We start from the raw sequence: 22643 nt of genomic DNA on the forward strand, positions 1-22643 counted from the left end.
TTAGCTTGTGTTAGTGTCTTGAAACAAGTTTTTATTTATCACACTCCTGCTCGATCTGTTTTAGCTTCTCAAAATTCGTTATCAATCTTGTTATGGATTGTGTAATCAAGTTCGCATCAATTTAGCAAACATGAAAAATAACGATCAGAATCCAGCAACAAAATGAGCAGGCAAAAGCATTTTCCATTCTCAACGAAGCATTTGTAATTGTTGGCTTCCATGTAGGAGCTCTTGAACTATAAATGCTTAGCAATGATTTTCTGTTAATATATAGGGATAAGAGTTCAAGTTTTTGCTGGCTTTTCCATCAATCTTCCCTCAAGCCATCAATAGCAGAAGTCTAGATCTTGAATCTGGGTACTTTTGCTACCCCTCCCCTGTTTGCAGCTGAGATTAAGCAATAGTTAGGTGTTGCTGTATCACAAAATGATCAGGACAGAAGATAGATGATTCAGATAAATGTATCACAAAATGACTTGAGATGAATCCTTCTTGGAAATACTTTTTCAAGTATTTCCAATGATTTTCTGTTAATATATAGGGATAAGAGTTCAGGTTTTTGCTGGCTTTTCCATCAATCTTCCCTCAAGCCATCAATAGCAGAAGTCTAGATCTTGAATCTGGGTACTTTTGCTACCCCTCCCCTGTTTGCAGCTGAGATTAAGCACTAGTTAGGTGTTGCTGTATCACAAAATGATCAGGACAGAAGATAGATGATTCAGATAAATGTATCACAAAATGACTTGAGATGAATCCTTCTTGGAAATACTTTTTCAAGTTTTAATTGGCTTGTATATTTTAAAGATGTTTTCTATAATCTTCTCAATTGGGGTTTCCAGACTTTATATGTTAAGGGAGAACTTGTTCGCATATCCTTTTCTTTAAGTACATTAGGAAATACATGCAAGTATTAGTGTTTTTTCCGTTGATGATAGAAAAAAAAGCCCTAGAAAACCCTGTCTTCTGCCTTCATTTTCCATTTTCCAAGCATAGGACCCTTGTTCATATGCAGCTAGATCTTGCTGCTTTTCTTATTGTTGTCCAGAATCAATCTGCTTTACCTGTGGCTGATGCTGCTGGTTCTGGTGCTCCCGCTCCAGCTGCTGCTGAAGATGTGATGCAGATGCTGTTTCCCTGGCTGGTAGTGCGGTTGTCGCTGCTGTTTCTTCCGGAGCTACTCTTGTTTCATTGAGAGGATAATAAATAAAAAAGAGCAAAAGAGAAATTGTGGTTGTCGATAATACATTTCTCAAATATGCTACCACAAAGGAGCCTCCATCTCAGCCAACCTTTGCTGCTGTCGTGAATAGACTCTACCAAGAAGTTTCAAGTTTAGATTCTGTATCTTGTACTCCTAGCACTAATTTCCTTAGGACTGGCAACTATATGTACCTGTTAGCTTTAGATTCATAGCTTACCAAATAATAGGAACCTGTTACTGTTAGCATTTAGCATATCAGTTGTCCATATTGTATTATTGAAGTTTCATCTGATACCTTTTCCTACTAAGCTGCTTTCTGACTATAATTAATGGTAGTGTTGAACTGTTTCCCGTTATGTGGAGTCTTTATCTTATTAACTTTTTTTCAGAGTCCTCTTAATTGACTCATGATGAGAAAGAACCCCCAGAAAACCAATAGCACAATTCAAGCATTGATACAAAATGTTCAGACAAGCAACTCAGAATTAAATCAGAATAGCTGGTTGAAATCTAGAACACATGTTAATCTAGAGTAGTTTCATCAGGGAAATAAATAAATTTGTAAAAAATCCTATAGTTTCTATTTTAATATACAAAAAAAGAGTATAAAATCATTCAAATGTACAGTTATTGCCAGGCACCCCGATTTTCCATTTCAGATGCAAATAGAATTTGTTCGTCAAACCTGCGATCATGCCGCCATGACCGTTGTAGTTCTAGTTCCTGTTGAGGCTCTTGTTCATCATTATTAAAGGGCCAGTGCTCTCTCCAGATTTGGCAAATAGAAGGAAGGTAAAGAAGAAGAAGAGCAATTGAGGATGTTACTATAGTAACCAGAAATGGTCCAATGAAGGGAGTGAGTCCGATACTTGCATGGTCGTCAGAATTTGAAGCTGAGCACTCGGAGTTGTTCAAAGAAATTTGAAGAAGCAAGTCAATAAGTGTCTCTGATATGTTAACAACAGCTTGGGAGATGTCAGGAATATATGGAGAATTCTTTGGGAAAACCTGTCACATAATTTAGATGACTAAGAATAAACACTTGCGCACATAAATTGTCTGTATATGTTTCTGATGGAGAATGAAAACTCACAAATCCAAAACCTCCAACTTTGTATATTGGTCCTGAAGTTGTGAAGCCATTGCAATTTTTAGCCAAGAAGGCCTTGATGTATGGAATTTCTAGAAATGCTGCGGCTATACTTCCATTTATAAGAGCTGCAGCATACTCTTCCTCGTTTCGAATTCGGACGATATTTTCATCTTGGATGTACAAGACATTTCTCAAATATGCCACTACAAAGGAGTCTGCATCGCACCCAACTTTTGCACTGCTCTTCTTTAATGTATCTATGGTGACGGGACTCTCATTCAGTTGTTGAAGGGTAATCAAGGATGATAAATTAGCTGTAAAACTTTGAGTAGTAATCAAGGCCACAAAAAGCCAGGCAACCATCACCATCCGAGACAAATTGCTGTGCAATCCTTCACCTGAGAAAAAAATCTATATGTTTAACCAAATTATGTTTCTGGTATATGCAAGTGGATTAAAAAGACATGGTTACCTTTGAGTGAAAAAAGTGTAATGAAAGATGTTGAAAGCATGGTTGAAATTTGTTTCCACCAAGAGCCACTGAAATCTGGATTATCTTTCTGCCGTTCAATCAACCATACAACAAATCCATTATACACAGTAATGGCTGCAATGCTGATCCACAATTTTCCTGTAAATGGCTTCAAGAACAACCGAACTTTATTTATTTTCTTACTTTCCTGATACACCACCATCTGCACACCTGGCTCAGTGAAAGGTTGAGAGAACTCTGCATATTTACTACGGTTGGCCAAAATGGCCGTGTCTCCTATTGCTGCATCAAAAGACTAATTCCAAGGCAACAATTCAGTTGTAGGCTAAATATTTTCTCGAAGTTGAGTAATATATGGAAACTTGCAAAAAGAGAGAGAATATTGAAAACAATAGTTACCTGATTATAAACTTGGTATACCATGGCATCATAGGAGCCATCATACCCGGTGAAATCACATGGCAAAGCATAGGGCAACCGAGAGAGAGTGGCGTTGAAGACATCAATTACAAATCCTGTAACTCTTATACTACCCCCAGGACCATCATATGATACATTTATGAATTCCTTGTGATTATTTCCTGATGGAACTACTATTTTTAGTCTCTTGCCTCCTGCTGCTGATGCCCATCCGCGAGGAGCTGACCAAGGCCCTCCAGGCCAAATGATCTGCCTTAAAACTGTTATTGACTTGTTGTAATGGATGTTTGCACCAACAGTCTTTGAGAAACCATAGCCCTCAGTCCAATACCCGAGTTCAGTACTTATCCCTACAACATTGACTAGAGTAAAGATTCGTGCCGCAGGATGCAACATGCCATTTATAAAACATATATGACCAGTTAAGCCCTCAAATTTAGAAGCTAAGATTCTGTTCAACAAACTTGTTCCACCCATTGAAGCTATAGGAGTGATACTTGTAGAATTTCCGAAACTTTTCGAACTAGGTCTTCCTTCCATTGCAAGAGCAACAGCCCACGTTGCATCATAGGCCTGTAAGGCAGAAATCCCTGGCTCTGGAAATGGCTCTTCAGGAAATTGAGAGCTGAACATCACCTGAAATCTTGAGCGAAAATCTTTGATTCTTTTACTGGAACTGGAAATGTAGCTCTTAACACCCAAGGCACCTTGCATTGATGAAATGACCGAATTATTAAATGTATCAAAATAGTCTGATGTGGAGTCTGTGGTGATCCATACATATTCTTCTTCCATCATTTCCAATTTCTTCGCTTCCCTGAAAATGCTTCTCGCCAGTGTTGCACTAGTGTGAACGATGAACACCCGGCACTGCCCGTTTCTAAGAGACACCAGTTTTTCAGATAAAAAACGGTATGGAGGTGAGGGGGGGAAAGGCAGTAGTTCACTGATTTCTGCATCTGCATCTTGAAGAGCAGCGAAGAGATGTGGTATGATGCTATTAACTTTGTTTTCTTCATAAATGACATTTACTCTCCGCCATTGCCAACTCTGAACTATAGCTGCTATAGCTTTCATCTGTGAGAGCTGGTTGCGAGCTGCATTAATCAGAAAAGGCCAACGTAAAGAGGCCCAAACTGGAACTTCATTTACCATCGAAATGATAGGGACTTCATATCTGTTGCCAAGCTCAGCAACAAGGATAGCCTCTTGAGAAGTTCCCAAGCCTATAATAGCTTCTACATTGTGCTTTTTGATAAGGGTTTTAGCTGCAACACATGATTAGAACATTTATCCAACATAATAGGAGGTACTACTGGTAATGTTAATAACAGAAAAGACCATGCAATATTATCTAAATATAAGTAGTAAATTAAATTATTATTATTATTATTATTATTATAGACTGATAGAATACATGTATCAAAGAAATCCTACTAGTGTAAAGGTATAAAGAATAATTTGTTAATTTATATCAACTATAATATATTAATTTATTTAGAAACAGAAAAGTTAAGTTATGTGCTCTAATTATGAAAAGAAAAGAAAAATGGTATGATCATGATTTTATTAAATATTGAGAGATACTATACATATTGAAACTATAACTATCTCTTAAACAAAACAAAAAAAAACAATATACTACATGAATTTATAAAGTATTATTTTTTATATAATATAATTATTTAATATAAAACTTAAATATTGTTATTTGTAGTCATTTATATATGTGTATGATCCGTAAATAAGACATTAATTACAAGTGTCTATTTAGATATACACAATATTAATCTATAAAAATATGTGGTGAGATTAAATTTGTAAAAGTGACTTTAAATGACTAATTTAGAAGTATTAAATTTTACAAAAACAAATAATGAATTTCTATTTATTAATTATTAATAATAATATATTTTTTTAATTTTATAAATTTACCGGTTGTTCAATTATCAATGTGTTTCTTACTGTATAATAAATTAATTTACTATTTTAAGAGTTGTTTTGTTTTTCTTTGATCCAATATTGATTATATATTAGTTTGTTTGACAAGTAATTGCAACTGATCATAACGCAAATCCCAAAGTGAAACAAATAATTTTTAAAAATTATTAAAATAAAAATAGGAATCGATCAGTTCCTTTGAGCTAGGTATTCTGCATGTATGTAAAATATATATAAAACAAATCGAGGTGACAACAACAAGCATGGATGGCCGGTTTTATTCTTGCCGAATATAAAAGTTATAGACATACGGTAAACACAAATTAAAGTGTTGTTAATCCAAATGCAATGGGCCTTTTTTTTTATTAATTTCTTCTGTAGTTTATGTATATGAACATATGGGGATGACCGAATGAGCATAACTTGAATCTGAGAGAATGTGGTGGCAGTAAAGGTATATATTCTAAACAGTATATCAAGTTTACTAGGAATAAAACGCTTTTGATGGCAAATGATGTCCCCCAAATTTTAATTTTTTTATTAAAAATTATTTTTTTATATTTTATCATTTTAATATTTTAATATCAAAAATAATTTTTAAAAAATAAAAAATATATATTTTTAATATATTACTAAACAAGAAACACTTTTAACCGCAACCACTACCATAATTAGTTTAGACACAAGAGTTTACTTTGTGCATAATGGCCGGACCACATGGCCGATTCGGGACATGGGAAGTTTCAACTTTCAAGTTCAAACACTTGAGAGTACTAGATTGAGATTGGAGACTGGAGAGCTTTGTCAATCTAGTTATGTAATTTTAAGGTTTGTAAAAATAAACATTTAACAACATATATACTTCATTAATGATATTACACGAGGAGACAGTGCTCTCAAAGATTTCTAGCACAGCACATTCCCCACTTTTGATGCATGGAATACCAAAACCATAGCAATTACTATCATTCGAGGCTTCTGTGCTATGGAATCATGCATGCACAATTTAGTGTTTTGATAGATTTTAGAGTTTTATTATTTCAAAGAGATTGGATCATGTCGTTCTCACCAGAGGAGGCTGCTCGGAAGGAATCCCCTTTCGAGTCTTTGACACACAGTCGGGGCCGCTGGGTAGCGTTGCTGTAAAAGTCATGGAGTGCCATCTCCATGGCCACTCTCTCTTCTTTCCCGGCACGAGTTGTGCAATCTACAATACCACCTAAACTGAATTTGCGAGGTTTGATTCCCATGGCAAAAGGATCAACAGTACTGTCTACTTTAGACATTCCATTCGACAAAGAAGATGATAGAAAGAGGATCAAGAAGACTCGCAGTTTTCTAGATGGAATCATTTTCTCATGATTTACTTATCAACATTGATACACACAGCAAGAACACTTAAATAATAAGAATGGTAGAATTGATTTTCTCACTCCCAACAGACTTGGATTTTCACGATTGCCATCTGGAGCTTGGCGGCAATTCTCACTATATTATGGATTGTATGAAAATGATTCGTAGATTCTATTAATAAGAATAGCATGATAGGATCGACAAGCCAATAAAATGATGGCTAGACATGACCCAAACAACAATATACCTGTACATCAATCTCAAATATCATCACTATCATCACACACACACACACACACACACACACACACACACAAGATAACATGCTCGCGTGCTGCCACGAGCTTATAAAATAAATGCACTTGATAGCATTATAATTGTGAACCAGCACTAGATAAGTAATAGAAATTAAAGATATGATGGAGCAAATATTTCATGATGAAAAAAAAAGTTGTATTGGTGATCAAAAACTTAAAGACTGAACAAAATGATTTGTAGCAATTTACTGTGTTTTGTGAGGAAAAATACAGTTTTTTCGCCACATGATTTAACTTTTCAGTTAATAAAAAGAAAAAAATTACAAAACTAAATTCTCGACCAACTTAATATTAAAAAAAAAACCAACAAAGATAATTTTGGAAGGAAAAAAACCCATGAGAAAAAACATTGTAGCAATTAACAATGTTTTGTAAGGAAAACTATAGCGCTTTTCCCAATAAAATAAAATAAAAAACCATTTAAAGAAATATTGTAGCAATCCACAGTGTTTTGTGAGAAAAACTACAACGCTTTCCTCATATGATTTAGTTTTATTGTAATTATAATTCTTAACCAACTCAATATTCAAAAAAAATTTGACAAAGATAATTTTGAAAAAAATCATAAAAAAATCACATGGGAAAACACTGCAACAATTCACAGTGTTTTAAAGAAAAAAATTACAAAGCTAAATTCTTAATCAGCTCAATATTAAAAAAAATTGACAGAGATAATTTTAAAAAAAATAACAAAACAAACACACAAAAAAAATCATGTTGAAAACACTGTAGCAATTCACAGTATTTTGTGATGAAAGCTACAGTGCTTCCCTACATGATTTAGCCTCATTTATAATGACTTGTAATTATAATTTACAAACAACTCAATATTAAAAAAATAAAATTAAAAAAGATAATTTGAAAAAAATTATTAAAAAAAACCATGCGGAGAGACATTGTAGTAGTCCACAATGTTTTATGAGCAAAGTTACAATGTTTTCCCCACATCATTAAGTTGTATTACCAAATTAAATTCTAACCAACTCAATATTAAAAAAAAATCGACGAAAATAATTTTAGAAAAAAATATCATAAAAAAAGAAAACACAAAAGAAACTGGAAGAAAACCATGCGAGGAAAAACTGTATCAATCCATAGAGTTTTGTGAGGGAAAACTTGTATTTACTTGTAATTGCAATTCTTAACCAGCTTAATATTTAAAAAATAAAATTGACAAAGATAATTTTAGGAAAAAACATTATAAAAACAGAAAAAAATCATGTGGAAAAAACATTGTAGCAATCAATAGTAATTTTTGAAAAAAGTTACAGTGCTTTCCTAACATATTGTAACTGTAATTTTTAACCAGCTCAATATTAAAAAATAAAATAAAAAAAAAAGATAATTTTGGAGAGAAAAAACCATGCGGAGAAACACTGTAGCAATCAACAATGTTTTAAAGAAAAAAAATTACAAAACCAAATTCTCAATCGGCTCAATATTAAAAAACATCGACAAATATAATTTTAAAAAATAAAGAAATAAAATAAAAAAACTATATGGAAAAACATCGCAGCAATTCATAGTATTTTAAAGAAAAACAATTACAAAGCAAAAATTTTAACCAGATTAATATTTAAAAGGTAAAATCAACAAAAAAAAATTTGAAAACAAAAATAGAGAGAAGAATCACTGTGAATTACTGTTAATTCACAGTGAAATATGTGTCGGAGAATAGTGATCCCTCCACACAATTTAGATGTTATTGTACTATATATATATATATATATTCACCGGCATGTGAGTGAATATATTTTTAAGGTTTCGCCCTCATATTAACAAATTTAACATATGTTATTCAGGGTATTGAAGAATTTCTACAAAACTTATTAGTTATTAACAAATTAACCTTGGACAAATAAATTTTTTATTATTTCAGTTGAACAATAAAATGATTAAAATATTATTAGAAATAAAAAAAATTAAAATGATATTTTTATATTTTCATAATGGTTTTTTAGTTATTAACAGGACAACTGAGGGATAATTTGGTATTTAACCAAAATATACTAGATAATAAAAAACAAAAAATATAGTAAAATAATCAAAATATCATTAGAAACTAAAAAATTAAAATTAGCCTTAATGAACCTTTTCATCTTTTTATAATAATTTCTTTATTATTATTAGGTCAGCTTAGAAGCAATTTGATATTTAAATATCAAAAAGAGATTAGGGAGCGTGCGGTGCACTTTCCAGTGCTTGGGAGGCTACCACGCCCTTCAAGCAACGTAGGTGATGCCTCTTGAAGTCCAAAAATATCATTATGTCATGTCGTTTAAAGCATCGTCATATTTTTTTATTAGTGTTGTGGTGCATTTCATATATGATGGTTTGGTTTTTTACCGATATGTCTTTTTTTCTTTTCTTTTTTTTCCCTTAAAATTATAACTTGATCATCTTTGTTATTAGTATTTCAATTCCAGTTCTTATTCTTTTTATTTCTAGTTTTTGTTCTTTGAATTTTTATAAAAGTTTTATTAGTTTTCAATTTCATCTTTCAATTTCAATTTTTCATATATTATTTTTTTATTTGATCCTCATTCTTTTAATTATTTTTGGATCTTTTGTTAAATTGATTTTATTTTCAATTTCACCCACCAATCAAAAATATATATTTTTTATTTCAATTTTAATCATCATTTTTGTTATTGTTTTTGGATCATTTTGCTAATTAATTTTTCTTTTTAATTTCACCCTTCAATCAAAAAAAAATATTTTAATTTTAATCCTTATTTTTTTCATTATTTGTTTTAGAGTCCTTTAATGTAATTGATATTCTTTTCTCATTTCTCAAGCTTGGTTCATAAAAGATGCAGACTTTTACTCGTTCTAGATCTTGGAAGATTGGATTTGTTTACAACAGATTTGTTTTCTCTTTGCGAGCTTTTATACTAATAAGTAATAACAGAACAAATTCCAGTGAAATAGGAGAAATTTTGTGGTATTTTAACTTGTACTTATCGTATAATACGATGCTTATTCAATAAGATAGATGAGAAAAGAGAAAGAAATAAAAAAAATATTTTTTTTTGTTAAATAAATAAAATTGATATTATCACATTTGGTGAGTTCGAATATGATTTTTTTTTCTTTTTGTGTTTACCTCTCTTTTATAGCATCAACTAGTTAATTAATTCATGTTATACCGCATGTCAAATATTATTTTTTAAAAAAATAATTATATATATAGGTTTTTTGATGCATTTTTATAGTTAAAAGAATTCTAAATGTAAATAAATTAACTATATGTGTTAATAAATAAATAAGTCATCAATGATAACTAGAAATAAAAATTAAAAAATTAATAGAAAAATATAGATTAAGATATTTAATCTTGCAAGACAGGAAATTTACTCTGTTGTGTTTGCTAAATTTTTTTATTTAATTAAGTTATAATAGAAATAGACACATATTAAATTGATTAAAAAAAATATGCAAAGCTATACATATCAGAAATATCATCTGCAAAAAAAATATTTTTATTTTAAAAAGTAAATTTATCTATAGAAAAGATAGAAAAAAAATTATAAATGAAACAGAAAAATCTCTTCAAAAATTAAATACACACAAAATGATTTTAAAAAAGTCTCCATCTAAAAAATGGTAAATAAAAAAATAATAAAAATCATAGATGAGTGATATTAATTGAAATATAAATTTAAAAGTTATTTTATAAAAAATCATTAAAAAGAAGTATCAATAAAAACAAGAAAAACCAAAAAAAAAAATTAGCTCAAGTGTTATAACTTAAATTGTCAAATCTCTTATTAAGGTCTTTAACTCAATTGGGTAAAATAATTTTTTATCTTAATTAAGTTTATACCTAACATATATATTTAAAAACATAAAAGGATAAAAAAAATAGCTTGTGTGTGCTAGATGGGCCTTCAAGCTTGAGCCCGCAAGTCGAGGCTTATTTTTATTTTGTTTTGATATTTTAAAGGGAGTTATATTAGAAAACAGATATGCAAACGACAAGCCCAAATTTCGAGTTGGAAAATCAAGACAACACCTCTTTTGTTTAAAAAATTTAATTTTCAAGTCATTTCAACTCAAAAACACTTCACTAACATTATTGGAACACTCACAAACCAATCCATCAACTCAAAATATCCAAAAAAGTCCAAAAACATGAAATTAAACCGGATTAGATTTATTTTTCTCAACTTAAATCTGTTTTTTCAAGCAACATTATGGGTTTAAACAACTAGCATCAAGCCCTTCTCATCTCATTTAACTCGTGGACATCAAAAATATTCATTTTAGTGATCGGAAATGGCTTGAACGACAATTTTCTCTTTTTTAACCAGAATTCAACAACTATTCTCTCGCTCTTCTTTTTAATTATTGATTGAAAAATAAAACAAATAAACTTTTATACCAAAACTGATTTTTTTAAAATTTTAAGGGATCTAAATTGTATAATTTATGTTATTTTTTAAGTTTAACAATCTAAGCATTATAATATAATCTCTGACATACCACCCATGTTTATGACCTTTTTAATTTTAATCCACCCTTGCCTTAAAAATTCAAATCAACTAATCTTCAATGAGGATCAAATCGCTGAAGACCATATTAAATAATAAGAAAATGCAAAATATCATCCACAGTGTTTTGTATGTAAACAATGTCGGCTCCTCAGTAGACAGCCCAAGCATTTTAGTTTTTTATCTAATAGTTACAGATTGAGTACTGTAATGTTTGGAGTGAAATAGCAAAGTCTTAGGAAAGCATAGATATGAGCAAGGAGAGAGAAAATCCCAACGGATGCAATCTTCTTCTGGGTATTAGTTTCTTTTTTCTAAATCCCACACCCCACCTAACAAAGTGAAAGAAAATAGCATTCCTTCCCTTGAATTCCAAAATGCATTACTAGCAAATTCTCAATTCAGTTCTCATCGATCATTAAATGAAATCTACGGGATTGCTAGACAAGTAAATATGAGTTAGCAAAGAGGGGATTTAGTTCTTGGGATCTAAGTTCTACTCTCACCATGCAAAAAATAATGAATAAAGCATCAAATAATCTTCAACGGCATGTTTACATGCAGAATAGGAACCAAAATCAGGGATTCTTAGCATGTACAACTCAATGAACAGTATTACCATCAGTTTGCAAATCAATCAAAGAAAAGCCATTAATTCGACATCAACTTGCAATGCCCGATTGTTTCTGCCCTGCAATGAGAGCAGATGAAGAGAAACACCTAGCCGTAGCATTTTTCCAGTTTTAACCACTTCCCCACTCCTTTGCTCAGTCTGTAACTTCAATGCTTCACAACTTATGGGCATTCTATCTGTTACTATATTTCTAGGCTCTAACCCCAAAAGCTATGCTCTTACAGATACAATACCACAAGGACCATATGGATAACAAAACTACACTGAAGAAAAGGCTTGGAGGAATTAACCAGAAGAGCTACGTTTAGGGAGGGGGGAATTATCCCAAAGAGACCATTTTCCCACACCAGACTACTATTGTGTCACAAAGATTAATCCAATTGTAAATTGTTTCTCGCGATCAATAAGCATTAACCGGAGGATGAAATTAACATATCAATGATGATTTTTGCATCAACACACAGCACTACTCAAACGCATACCACATTTTGAAGTTAAAAGGAAAAGGCCAGCTACTTATGTGACATGAAGCCTCAATTCTAGACGTAATTAACAGAAATCTTTCATAACATATATCAGCACATATATTAGATTACCATATGTGACATGTCAAAACCTGCATCAGCTATCTTACATTAAAGACATCTTCTTTACCTACAACATAACAAAGTCAAAACAGACCTGCAAGCCATCATCCTTCTATTGGAACACATTCTTCCATTGGAACACATTCTTCCATTGGATCACATTCTTCAGCAGGAGCACATTCTTCCATTGGATCACATTCTTCAGCAGGAGCACCTTCTTCAGCAGGAGCACCTTCTTCAGCTGGAACAGATTCTTCAGCTGGAACAGATTCATCAGTTGGAACAGATTCTTTAGCTGGAATACAGTCCTCAGTGGCAACACATTCTGACATATCTAATGCCTTTCGGTCTCCAAAAATTTCCTTCAGGAGGTTGAATTTCTTCTCAACAAGCAGCAACTTGTCATCCAGTAACTTAATGGTGTCCTCATATCCTTCAAACTTAGGAATGCACTCTACTTCAAATTCCTTAACCATCTTCTCAAGCAATACACAGTTTAGCCTTTCTTCTTCCTCTTGCTTCAGGCGTTGCTTCTCCAATTCTGTGGTACTCAACACAAGACCTCCAGACCCAGTATCCTTGTAAATCGGTTCTTCAGGTAGTTGGCATTTTACTCTGTACTCAGCAAATGCCTTGTGCGTCTCCTTCAAAGCCTTTCTATAGCCCTCTAAGAGATTTCCCATCATATATAGTTCACGTTCAAGCCTATAAACTTCCAACTGGCTTTTCCGCTGCTCTTCCATCTTGGCCTTCTGCAATTGCTGAATGAAGTTATCACGCTGCTGCAACTCATCAAACAACACCTGTTGATGCATACTCATTTGCTGACATGACTGTTCCTTCTGCTCCATCATCATCCTAGCTTTTCCCATCATATGCTGCATCTCCTCCTCAAACATATCAAAGTCCGAGTAAGGCTTTGTATCCCAATGCCCATCACTTCTCATCCTTTTACTACCACCACCAAGTGAGTGATGAGGAATATCGCTCTCAAGATGGTCAATCACCCTCTTGCTCCCGCCAACATTACCAAAAAGTGAAGAACCACCAGGAATTGTCTCTGTATTAACCCTAGAAACAAGAAACTCCCCTGATGATACATTATCATGAATTTGGACCCCTGAACTGAAAGGAACTTGAGCTGCTCCCATTGCCTCTAGAAGATTCTCAGAGCTTACACCCTCCAAAATACTCCTTTTGGATGAAATATGAAAGCCAACATCATCATCATCCTCTTCTTCCTCCTCCTCCTCCAACTCCTCCTCCTCTACCTCCTCCCTTGCCTCCTCCTCTGCCTCCTCTTCTTCTCCTTCCTCCCCTCCCTTTCCCTCTTCCTCTCCGTCCACCTCAACCTGCTGTTTCCTCTCTTCCTCACATTCCATTCCCCCAACTTGACTAAGACTACACGGCTGCAGAAAATGCCCATCCATGCTGATCTTTCTCCACTGACCCTGATCTTCTTCCTCCTTCCTCTGTTCAAAACCCATCACGTCCTCATCACCAACATTCTCCTTCCCCTCTCCCTCTTTCTCACCCTCTTCCTTCCCTGTATTATCCATCCCTCCAAGACTCAACTCAATATCATGTTCCTCTAACACAGAGGATTCACCTCTAAACTCATCAACCATCTTCACATCATCATCCATCTTCACAACCTCCTCCGTCTTCAAACCTTCCTCCATCTTCAAACCCTCCTCCTCCTCGCCTTCCTTAGCATCAATCTCTATTTTAACACTCTCCTCCTTCAACAACTCCTCTCTCTGGCATTTTATCAAACATTGCAAATGCGAGGCATAATAACAATTCCCTAAACTAGGCACTGCATTCAACTCTTTCTCCACCATATACCAAACCATTCCAGCCCAATCCAACTTCTCAAAGTTCCCTTCTTTAATCAATTTAATCCAGTTCAATATATCTGGCGGCATCATCCAAGTATCCTCATGTAACAAAATCCAATTCGAAACCAACTCCTCTATAAACCCAATTGACTCCGCACTCTCCTTCACCTCAGATGCCCCATCTCCTACATTCCCTTTATCTTTCTTCACGGGCAACTTCAAAGCACGCCCTAAATCAGCCCGATTCACCATAATTTTAACCTCATTAACATAACTACCCCGCATCGCAGGGTTATAACCAGCAATCAATTGAGCAAGCAAATCAGCACGAAGAAGAGTATCAAATTGCAAGTGCACAAAATCCCACAAACCCAATTTTTTCAAAAGGGTTTCATGGGAAGCAAAGTCAAGGGCTTTGTTGGGCACAAAGGGGATTGGTTTTAGGGATTGGCTTAAAGTTTCAAGCTTTTTTTCTAACTTTTTAACCTGCACGCGTCGTTTTTTGCTAGCCTTTCTGCCTTTCCGGCCACCAACGCCACGACGGGAGGCAGCGGTGGTGGCGGGAGAAAAAGTCGAGAGGTCTTCAAAGTCGTCGTGGTTTTGGTTTGTTGGGTCATCTTCTTGTGGGTTAGGGTTTGGGATTTCTAGGGTAAGGGTTTTGGGAAATTGGGCATCATCATCAGGTAAAGTTTCTTGAATTTGATCTGGGTTAGGGATGTTAGGGTTTTGAGAGAGAGAGTTTGAGTGTGGGTTTGGATCTCGAGGGAGAGAAGGAGACGAGGCCATGGGAGTGGAGTGTGTTGTGATACAGAACTGTTCGTTTTGGGACATAAACTAAAGACTTTATATTAAGGTTGAATCCTTAACCAGTATGGGGTACTGTGACTATGTGTAACACATTTTGAAAGAATAGTACCTCTGCTATAACTTTTACAACATTGGTTGATTTGAATTTTGAAGTTGCCTCTCAAATATTTCAAGTTTAATTCAAGAAATAGATTTTACGATAATGTTTTTGTTTTAATATTCAAGATATTTTTATGCTTTTTTTTTATCTTGCTTTTCAAAGCAAAATTCCCTTTGATTTCACCTCAGTTTTTTTAAAATATATTCAAATAATTTTTTTAGATATTTTTTTTCTTCCATCAAAAACATTAAAAGACATTTAAAAAAAATATTAGTTTGATATTTTTTCAAAACAAATACACTTTTAAAAAGCTTCTAAAAACAAAAGTTACCGCACTTCTAAAAAGTTCTTCGTAAAATTCATATACGAGTATACTTTTCTTATATTCTTGAATGTGTTTGGCTGACATGCACCATTATCAAACATATTTTTGTTAAGACGCGCTAGACCTAGTCAACTCTAAACCCAAAAGTTGCTGGGTCTGGTAGACGTTACCAGCCTAGTGCTTGACAGTACGTCAAGCCCAAGCACACCTAGATTTAACACGTGCGAGGCCCAATAGCTTGTCAAGACACAACATGAGTCTGATGCATGCCAGACTTGGCCAGGGCAACAGGGTGGGTCTGTTATGCATTATCCAAGGGTGCCGAGCCTGAGGATTTTCCAAGAATTTTTATCATCGCACCCTAGGTATGGCTAAGTTTACTACACTCATTGATTCATACACAATACTTGAATCTAATGTTATTAATTCTATAGATTTTTATAAAAATGTTATAGGCTTTTTTTCTCAACAAATAAACTTAACTAAACAACTTTACACTCCACCAACACCAATAAGTGTATAAAATCTCTCGTGGTCTACCATGTCTCTATCATTTTGATGGATAAAATAAATAGAATATAATTTACAATACAACTTATAATATTAAAAAGTTGGACTTATACCACAACCTCTTCTCTCCATGAAAAGATAAAAGTCATAGGTTATAATACACCATGGATCCTCTAAAATAAAAATTCACGATTTTTATTTTTTACTGTATACATATTTGAGAGCATGTCTCTCTAAAATATTATTATATTTTCTCTCTCAAAAAACATTTACTTAAACATCTAAAAGTTTTCACATTCATCAAAACAGTCCTTTTACAAATACTAATTATAAGTCATTTTACTCTACCAAGCATTAAATACAAACTATCAACCACCTTCACTAAAATTAATAAATAAGATTATGATGATCAATTGATTAACTAATTATCCAACATGAGAATTTTATTTTGAAACTATACATCATCAATATAAGATTGATTTAATGTATGCATATTTCAAATTATTTAATATATATATAGTCTTAATTGATAATTCATTATTGAGAGGGAAAAAAATAGGACATCTGTTTTCAAGACATTCAAGATGACGTCAAGAAAGGAATTTGAGATGTTTGGTAAGAAAAACGCTCATAAAATTAGAAACGCAATTCTACGGGCAATCTAAGATGCCACGACATTTAATTTTTTATATAATTTAAATGCCCCCCAGCTTTTTTATATTAAATTGTTTGACATGCCTTTGTTTAACCAATAAGTAACTAGTATATCATAAATATTAATTTGGATATGTAATATATATTTCGTGCATGTATTCTAACATCAAAATAATAAAATTAAGGTGTATAATCTTGTTCTTTTATAATGAATTAATATGTTTTTTAAGTAATCTGTTATAAATTTATTATTTTACTTTATATTTATAACTTTATAAAATTAAATTTATTACTGAATTATTTTTCTTCAATGTATTAATTTCAAAACCCAAGTACTTCGTATGCTTATATAAATAAAAAGATAAACATCTAGGGCGTCATTGATTTTATACCGGCAGCAACATTATCATTATTTTTATTATTACAATCCTGAATCTAGTTTTATAGATTCGATGTGTTTTAATTTTATTTTATAATTTATCTTATTTTTTTACCCCTCGTGAGGTTTGAGTATTGCATGGTCGCTAGATTTTGACCCGCCTTGTGTTGTAAATTTGTATTTCTTTTTATAAAAAATAATGTCTACGAGATGCAACCATGTTTAAAAAAACAAATTAATAATTTAAGTTATTATCATGATTCGGTCTTATAAGTTAATTTTATTTTAATTAAATAATAAAAAAATAAACAATGATATTAGATTGATAATTTTTTTTTAAAAAAATTATAATAATTTTAAAAAAACATATTTGAAAGTATAAATTAGATAAGAAAAAACTAACAAAAAAACCAGCTCGATTCAACCCAAGATACCGTGATAAACATATAACCTTGGTAATAAATGGCAAGCCAACCTAAACTAAATTAAAAAACTCGTGACCCATGCCATGAGTTTAAAATAACCCAATAGAAAATAAATTTAAAAAATCACAAAATCAATTTTTTTAAAAAAATATTATTGAATGATAAAATCAAAAAATTAAATAAGCTAAAAAAAATCGGTTTACATTAACTTTTCAAACATGCAACTTGGGTTATTAAACTGGAAGCATTGTATATGAAAAAAATCATAAAACACAATTATTAGCAAATCAAACTTTGAAAAATAAAATTAAAAAAAACAATTATATAAAAAGATAAGAAAAATAACAATAAAAAGAATGAGCGTAAAAATCAAAATAAAAACTAAATTAGAGTTCAGAAAAAAACAATTTGATTGAAGGAATAATGAAATTAAAAAAATAAAATTTTATAAAAAAACCAATGCAAAAAATTAGAAAAACAATAAGGATAAAAACAAATTTAGGGTTAACTCTAAAAATTTGAAGGGTTAAATATAAAAATTGAGAAGAAAAGAAAAAAGAAAAGTTATCAATGGTACACCAAAGGTTTATTTAGAACATGTGTCAGCCAGTCATGTGAAAGCCACTGATAGGAAGTGAAAGCCACCCTTGAAGCTGTTGTTTGGTTGCCAATCAACGCCTATATACGTCACCTGAAAACCGCAACAATCCTTCATGCGTTGATGTGTGTTAGTTACATCAACCATTTTTTTAATATTTTTTAACATTAAAGTATAAATTTACCCGTGATCCCACCTAAAAAAAAAAAAAAAAATACCCAAAGCTATAATGATGAAAATGACGCCTGAGTTGATCCGTGACTCAACAAAATCGGTCAAAAATCCGGTTGTAATCCGTTGACTTTTTTTTTACTAAAACAATATCATTTTGATTTTTTTTTAAAAAATTGACCGAGATAACCGGGTTAAAACCTGGAATCCAAGTCTTGGATCGGGTCGGATCTAAAAACTATGATTGAGAATGTAAAAATACCCTTATGTGTCACACCTATTTTTTTTAGAGTATTTTTATAATTTTATTATTCAAATAATAATAAAAAATCCTATTACAACAATCACCTATACAAAGTTTTTAAGTCACGCAACACAAAATTATAATTTTATTGTCGTATTTCATAGTGAATTTAAGTCTAAACTTAGAGTAAATGGAACTGATCAAATCTTTTCATTCTAAGTGTTTGTTTTCATGTTGCAGCATGTTTTTTAAATTGTTTTTTGTATAAACAAATTAAATTAATATTTTTTTTTGATATTTTTAAATGATTTTAATATACTAATATTAAAAATAAAAAAATATTATTTTAATATATTTTAAATTAAAAATTATTTTTCATGCAACACCATGCTAAAGACGCAACATTTATTTGTTATTTCCTGTCATTTCCTGTCATTTTTTCTTCTTCTTTTTTTTTTATTTTTTATTTTTGAGAATCTTTATACGGAGACCAACTTTTACGTAATCATTATGTCCTTTTCATAAAGGAATAATTTCTTTAAGCGTGGCTATAAAATTCAAAAGGAAAAGAACAAACTTCTTTTCTATCATCAATCACCCTCTTTGGACAGTTGATGAATCCTCGAGCTTTTTTGCCCAAGCTTAAAAAAAAAGAAGAAGAAAAAAACATGCAGCAGCGTGAGTAAATTATAACTTAATCCTATAGTTTATTGAAACTAATTAATTAATTCTTATAGAAACATAAATAATTAAATAAACTCTTAGCTAGAGTTGAACATCTCAATCAATTCTTTTCCAACAAAAAATGCTTCTTTCCTAGGTAATTTTTTATTGTTATCTTATATTCTTTCCTTTTCACTTTTAGCATTTTTCAAATCGTAAAAATATAAAACAAGACATTATAAAAAATTAATGAAATGGAAGGACTATATTATAAATGAGTCTAACAACATAAAGATTAAAAATGCATATTTTAAAATCATGAGAAATAGCTTAACTGGTTAGATCTTATATGTGCTCCCTAATAATAATAAGTTTGAGTACTTTCAAGGTTATTGGAGGTTTATATAGTCGTTAACTTTAAAACTCATAGAATTAATTGAGATACGTGTAAATTTATCCGGATACCCACATTAATAATAATTAAAAAATACATAGTTTAAAACCTACAAGATTAAATTATTTAATTTCTTAAGCTATTGAGACTTATAGTTTATTACAGCAGTGGTGGGACGTGGTAGAACTTTATCGTTGTAGCCAATTGGGGCGATTTATAGTTGACATAAATCCTAAGCTCTTTTTGTCCAACCCAAACATGTTTGGAAAAAGTCGGGCAGATTTAGGCACAGCCCAAACTGCTATTGCTCAAAACCCAGAACAAGAAACGAAAAGACTGAATGCAAAGGGCAAACAAAAGAGTTCTAGATGCCCAAGAAACGTTTTGAACTCCTTTTGGGTCTTAAGTTCACTGTTCAAGGTTGCTGTGTTCTTGTGATTCAAATACGAATTATCCCTTATCAACCTTTTAAAATTACTTTAAAGAGTAATATCTAAGCATTTAAAAGATAAAAAAACTGTTTCAACTCATTTTCACTAATAGTCTATGAGAAAAAAAAACATATTGCTCTCAGTAACAAGTTCATTGATTTTTTGTTATAATGTCAAAGATAATAATTATACTGTTACAATGAACAGTGATATGTGTATTGGGATATAATGAATTCTCCATGCCAATCTTTTTTCTTTGTTTTTTTTTGAATTCTAGGTTTGGTTCTCAATAACTCAGCCACAGAGCTGTCAAGAAGAATTATGAGATTGAATTTTGGTCACTGATTTGCACGTGAATGACTGGATTCTGAGTTCTTGATGTCTCTTTGTTTTGCAGAATCTCCTGGTTTCTGGACTGTCCTGTGCTGCATTGTATGGGTACTGCTGAGTGCTTCCTGTTGCAAAACTTTCAAAAGACCAGCTGCTGGGATTTCTCGTTTCTCCTCTTGGCATCTACAGGGAAGAAGTACTTTTTATTTTATTTTATAGAAATTATTAATGGACAACCTCTTGACAGAATGATACATTTAACTACCATTTCAATGCAAGTTGAAGAACATTGATGTACAGTCATGTCAAGATTATACATCATCTGCTTCACAGCCATACGAGAGACTACTCCTGTGCTGGTATTTATGACACCCACTGTTCATGAACAACTTTGTCATCGCATTTTCATCAAGAGGCCAAGACCACAATCACAAGTGTGGGTAGCCCAGAAGGGAACTAGTTACACTTTTGATTAAGTTGCTCTAAGGTATATCAATTATATACGTTTATGATTCTGATATCAGTTTTTTTTTAATATATTAAAATAATATTTTTAACATTAACATATCAAAATGATATAAAAAAATCAAAAAAATTAATTTTAAATAAAAATATTTTTAAATTTTTATAAAAATACTTTTCAAATATAAAAAGAAACAAAAACTAAATATTGTTGGTTATGAAAAAAAAACTTAAGATTACTTGGAATAAGTTTCAAGTTAAATAAAAGAATAATTCAATTTAGTGAAACATAATTGACAAGATCAGATTGATCAATTCTATCCAAATCATGTAAAATCATGTTAGATCTTGATGAGGATCAACCTTTTATTATTATTGTCCTTCTAAAGCAATCATTTATAATTATTTTTTTTAATTTTTAAAATTTATTTTTAACATTGATAGTATATAAATCAAATCGTTTAAATATATTAAAAAATTAATTTTAGATAAAAATATTTTTCAACTATAAAAACAAACAAAAGTTAAATATTTTCGGGCAAATATATTGATAAAAAAAGACTTATGATTCTCAGAATAAGTTTGAAGTTAAATAAAATTTTTTTTTATCAATTTAGTAAATATAATTGACAAGATCAAATTGACCAATTGTATCCGAATCATGTAAAATCAATTTGAAAGTTTTTTATTTTTGGAAAAAGAAAAAAAAAGGAACACGTGGACCATTTCGAGTCATTGATCCCTTGACAATCTTGGCAGAGTCTGATATAGGCAATCGGATATTTGCAATATACTCAGGTTAGATCTTGACGACGATCAACCCTCTACGTTCATAGCCCTTCTAAAGCAGTCACCTACAGCCAATTTGGTCTCTCCCGGGACGGGAAGCTTATGACCTCGCCGGACCCTTGTCATGCAACCGCTTAACGACCATAGTTACTAACGGCACAACAAAGAGGTCTCAAAAGTGGCATGACACCGAGGGCAGGTAAGAGGTAACCCATCTTCCTCCATACACCACCATATTCCCCCAAGTTTAAAAATTCCAAATCCCCTCATTCTTACATTTTTGAAACAGTCATGTGAAAATGGTTCACCAGAAATTAAAATGTTAGACTCTAGCCTCCCTCCAAGAATTGAAGAGTGTATTTGTATATGTGATTGTAGTTGTTTTTATTCAGAAATGTATCAAAATAATAGTTTTTTATTTTTAAAAAATTATTTTTAATAATAATGCATTAAAATAATCTAAAAATATTAAAAAATATTAATTTTTTTAAAAAATAATTTTTAATTTTTTTTTAAAAAATATTTTTTAAATACAAAAATAAATATTACTGAAATCTAGATTCGTTCTGACCACAGCGGGAGCTGGATGAGAAGAAACTCTCATGTCCGGTTCTGCAATAGAGATGGAATTGCGAAACAACCATCAACTATAACCCTAAAAGAACTAGATTCCGTAAACAACATAGAGGAAGAATGAAAGGAATATCTTCTTGAGGCAATCGTATTTGTTTCGGTAAATATGCTCTTCAGGCACTTGAACCCGCTTGGATGACGTCTAGACAAATAGAAGCAGGGTGTCGGGCAATGACATGAAATGTACGCCGCGGTGGAAAAATATAGGTACGTATCTTTCCCGACAAACCAGTTACCCTAAGACCCTCGGAAACACGTATGGGTTCGGGGAAGGGATCTCCCGGATATTGGATAGCTGTCGTTAAACCAGGTAGAATGATTTATGAAATGGGCGGGGTAGCAGAAAATATAGCCA

General features: G+C 31.9%; 2 protein-coding genes across 2 annotated transcripts; both read right to left on the reverse strand.

Moving 5' to 3' along the window:
* Nucleotides 1-1828: 1828 nt before the first annotated feature.
* Nucleotides 1829-6500, reverse strand: LOC133668653 (glutamate receptor 2.7-like). Its single transcript, XM_062088601.1, has 5 exons — nucleotides 6218-6500; nucleotides 3187-4475; nucleotides 2767-3082; nucleotides 2295-2692; nucleotides 1829-2209 (listed from the first exon to the last, which is right to left on the reverse strand). The coding sequence occupies exons 1-5, from the start codon at nucleotides 6498-6500 to the stop codon at nucleotides 1829-1831; spliced, it is 2667 nt and encodes an 888-aa protein (XP_061944585.1).
* A 5994-nt stretch (nucleotides 6501-12494) lies between these two features.
* LOC133668435 (uncharacterized) lies at nucleotides 12495-15226 on the reverse strand. The gene has a single exon (XM_062088283.1). The coding sequence runs from the start codon at nucleotides 15202-15204 to the stop codon at nucleotides 12637-12639; it is 2568 nt and encodes an 855-aa protein (XP_061944267.1). The 5' UTR covers nucleotides 15205-15226; the 3' UTR covers nucleotides 12495-12636.
* Between the last annotated feature and the right edge of the window lie 7417 nt (nucleotides 15227-22643).

Source organism: Populus nigra, chromosome 11 (genome assembly GCF_951802175.1).
Source record: "Populus nigra chromosome 11, ddPopNigr1.1, whole genome shotgun sequence".
Taxonomy (NCBI): domain Eukaryota; kingdom Viridiplantae; phylum Streptophyta; class Magnoliopsida; order Malpighiales; family Salicaceae; genus Populus; species Populus nigra.